We start from the raw sequence: 3,846 nt of genomic DNA, 5'->3' as shown, positions 1-3,846 counted from the left end.
CTGCTGAAATGTGCTAAGTATAGATACCTATGCTGGTGTAATATAATTCTATCTCCCTGCACAGGCTACAAGCAAACTTAGGGGGTGTTCCTACTGAATTGTGCTTAGTACTGGAGAATGCTAATGCTAGTATCTTGTATGGAACATATTATGCCTTCCATTTAGGGTCGGATTTACTAAACACTGCAAAATGCAGAGGGACTCAAAGCAGTTCCACAATTTCCTGACTGCAATTAAAGTTTTCTTTTCATTTTGGATGCATTTGTAACAAAATGCTTGGCAAGCAAACTTAGGGGGCCATTCCTGCTGAATAGTGCTTAGTATAGATACCTATACCAGTGTAATATAATTCTATCTCTCTGTACAGGCTACAGAAAAACTTAGGTGGCCGTTCCTGCTGAATTGTGCTTAGTATAGATACCTATGCAGGTATAATATATTTCTATCTCCCTGTACAGTCTACAAGCAAACTTAGGGGGCCGTTCCGGCTGTATTGTGCTTGGTACTGGAGAATACTAATGCTAGTATCTTGTATGGAGCTGTTGGGCATTCTTTACTAACTCTATTCAAGACATATATCAAGCCTTCCATTTCTATGGAATACGGGTCAGATTCATTAAATATTGAATTTGAAAATGCAAAGGGACTCAAAGCAGTTCCTGACTGCAATTAAATTCAGCTGCTACTAGGGCCCTGTAGTTGTGATAGTGCCTTGTTGCTATTATTTCTGGAGTCATGTCAGAATCACAACAAGAAGGCTGTGGACAGTCATTTTTTTTAAAGGGATGATTCACCTTAAAGTTAACTTTTCATATGGCTAATTCTAAGCAACTTTTAAATTGGACTTAACTTCTATTTGTGTTTTTATAGTTTTTGAACTATTTGCCTTCTTCTTCTTTTAAATGGGGGAACTGGCCCTATCTAAAGAACCAATGCTCTGTAAGGCTACAGATTTATTGTTATTACTACTTTTTTATTACTCATTTTTCTATTCAGACCCTATCCTATTCCTATTCCAGACTCCCATTCAAATTAGTACATGGTTGCTAGGGGTATTTGGGTCCTAGCAGCCAGATTGCTGAAACTGCAAATGGGAGAGCTGCTGAATAAAAAACTAAATAAATCAAAAACCACAAATAATAAAAAAAAAAAGAAAACCAATAGCAAATTGTCTGCGAATATCACTCTCTCTACATCATACTAAATGCTTGTTTTTAAGGTGAACATCCGTTTAAACAAATATTCACCCCCTCCTGCCTAGTCAGTTCTTTTGACTCTGACACTACACTTCTAGGGGCAAATTTACTAACCTCCAAAAATTCGGCAGCGATGGCTTCGCTCACGTCGCAACACTTCGACAAGTGTAGATTCGCCAGGACAACGCTAATTCCCTAAAATCCGAAGTTGCGTCCAGGGTGCCGAACGCTGGCGAAGTTGCGGTAGCGTTACTGCGGCAAGCGAAGTGAAGTTGCGCTAGCATTGCCTCATTTGCATATGGCGGGAAGTTAAAGTACAATGGACGTATATGTTGCAGCAAATACATTACATTACACAAGCCCAGGGAACCTTATTAAAATAAAATAGATTTGTTATATTGCCCTACACATGAGCCCAGTGTATAGTTTATGTGCCATATGTTAGGAAATGTAGGGGGGGAAGCCGGTTACCCCAAAAAAAATTGCGCTCTTTTGCAGCCTATAACTTGGAAAAAGGAAAAGACGCCAGCGTTTTTTCAACTATTTTTTGAGGAACTTCTATCTACTCTATTGCACTTCGCCTGGTCTGACGTGGCTAAGGCAAGTCTGGCGCAAAAGGTAACGTTCGGTTCTTAGTGAATTTGAGTAGTTACGTCCATTCGCCAGAGCGCAAATTCGCCAGGCTTTCGGGAGCGAAGTACCGCTAGACTCTATCTCCTTCGCTAGCGAAGTAATGCCAGCGACTGTTAGTAAATTGGCGAATCTTCACCTGCGTAAGTCACTTTGCCCTTTAGTAAATTTGCCCCTTACTGTGCAATTACAACACATTTTAAGAAAAAAGTCAGACAGTATTTCTGGGTTGATGGTGGTAAGGACGGGCTATAAAACAGCACAGAAACACTATATTTATTCATGGTAAATTTTATTAAAGCATTTCATACATACAGTATTTACACATTTATATATAAACATATTTTTAAAAAGTCCTTGGGGTGCACCCCATTCAGTGTATAAATATACACATATATAATGAGTCCATTAGTTTTCCTATTTCCTCGTCTTAAGATGGAAGACACACTCTTGTAGACTGTTAAACTGTCCATGAAATGTTCATCTCCATCAGCGGGAGCAGCTTTAGTAGTAGGTCCCAGTCCCGGTATCCTAGATTTGGGGTTGGACACAGCAGAATCTTCTGGAATTGTAGGCCCGAGTTTCAAACAATTAGTGAGAAGAATCTCCAAAAAAGTCCATTAGATCTCCCAGGATTAATGGTAGTATCCACTGCCGGAATCATTGATTTTTCAGTTCTGGTTCTCACTAATGGATTTAGCAACAGCAGCAGCATTTTTTTCTATGTCCTTTGTGGCATCAGTCATTGGGAATGTATAGCCATCTCCTAAGCTGCTGAAGACTGGGAGGAACCAATATTTCTTTTCATCTCCAAACACTTGTCTCAGGTTCTTGCTCAAGCCCAAGTCATAACGTTCATTCCATGTGCCACTTTCACCTTCCCTAGAAGTGATATTATCTACAGCCCAATGGCAATGAATATATAACAATAGTAATAACATTACACAGCAGAGTGTGCTCAAGCTGAACAGCACAATGATCGGCACTTTGGATTGGGTGTTGGGCAGCTGATGAGTCCAGAATAGTATGGAGCCATAAAGTGACTCTGCGCTAGTGAATAGGCACAATAGCAATGCATAAACCACGCACAGGAGGAAGGACTTGTAGTTCGAAAATCCCACACAGTTATTTAGAAAGACGCAGTGATGATCCAGTTTCAGTATACAGATGTCACACACTGGGCAATGGTGGCACCTCTCTGGCTTTAGCAGTTGGCATATGTCACAGTACCTAAAAGCTCCTTTTGAGTCCTTAGTAGAAATAGGCAAGTCTTTAGCCATACGAACGAGGATCTCCTGCAGCACTTCTGGCTTTCTCTCACTCAGGTACCGCTGCTTGTCACACTCCGACAGGCGGAATTTTGCCGGAGGGACAGCGGGAGGAGTCATAACAGTGCGGAGATAGGACCACACGCACAGGAGGAACAAAAGGTGGAAAATCACCAGGAAGGTGATCTTTGCCTCTAATAACTGTACAGTGAATATGCACAGCTCCACCACAAATATATAATAGCAGCCAGCCAGGAGGCTAATGAAAAGTACAAGCATGATCTAGAACTGTTATTAATGTAGTCTATAGAAGATACAGGTTTAATGAAAATATTATATGGATATGGGATGTGCTTTTCTTCAAAAAAAAATACTATTGCTCCCCCACCTGAATTGTGATCACTACAAGTCCACAACTCTTATAGGGAAAATCATTTTTATGTGATATGTGTTGTTTAATGAAAAAAAAGGTGCATTTCGTACTGGCAGAGTCACCTGACTATAAGTCTCTTATTTAATTTTATTTTAGTGTCATTTTTAATGGTGCAATATGGCAGGTGTTAAGGACAGGTCAGACTTACTCAGCCTGGATGTTTAATCCTTCAGAGTGCAGCAAGGCCCAGGATACAAGTGCATAGTAATAATAATAATAATAATAGTATAGTGTTCTTATGCTCAACCTTAGCGACACTCGTGTTTTTTTATAAAATGTCTCAGTGCCAGTGAATTCCTGTGCTTAAAGGATATCGAAA

General features: G+C 40.1%; 1 protein-coding gene across 1 annotated transcript; it reads right to left on the bottom strand.

Moving 5' to 3' along the window:
* Positions 1-2,497: 2,497 nt before the first annotated feature.
* Positions 2,498-3,373, bottom strand: LOC108716379 (palmitoyltransferase ZDHHC2-like). Its single transcript, XM_041563803.1, has one exon. It carries the CDS (start codon positions 3,371-3,373, stop codon positions 2,498-2,500), a length of 876 nt encoding a protein of 291 aa, XP_041419737.1.
* Positions 3,374-3,846: the final 473 nt, after the last annotated feature.

This window comes from Xenopus laevis, chromosome 5L (assembly GCF_017654675.1).
Source record: "Xenopus laevis strain J_2021 chromosome 5L, Xenopus_laevis_v10.1, whole genome shotgun sequence".
Classification (NCBI taxonomy): domain Eukaryota; kingdom Metazoa; phylum Chordata; class Amphibia; order Anura; family Pipidae; genus Xenopus; species Xenopus laevis.
Note: the sequence above shows the minus strand (reverse complement) of the source record. Positions and strands in the feature narration are given on the sequence as shown.

Coding starts and splice junctions, on each gene's coding strand:
- LOC108716379 (XM_041563803.1), bottom strand. CDS start 3,373: ATGCTTGTACTTTTCATTAGCCTCCTGGCTGGCTGCTATTATATATTT.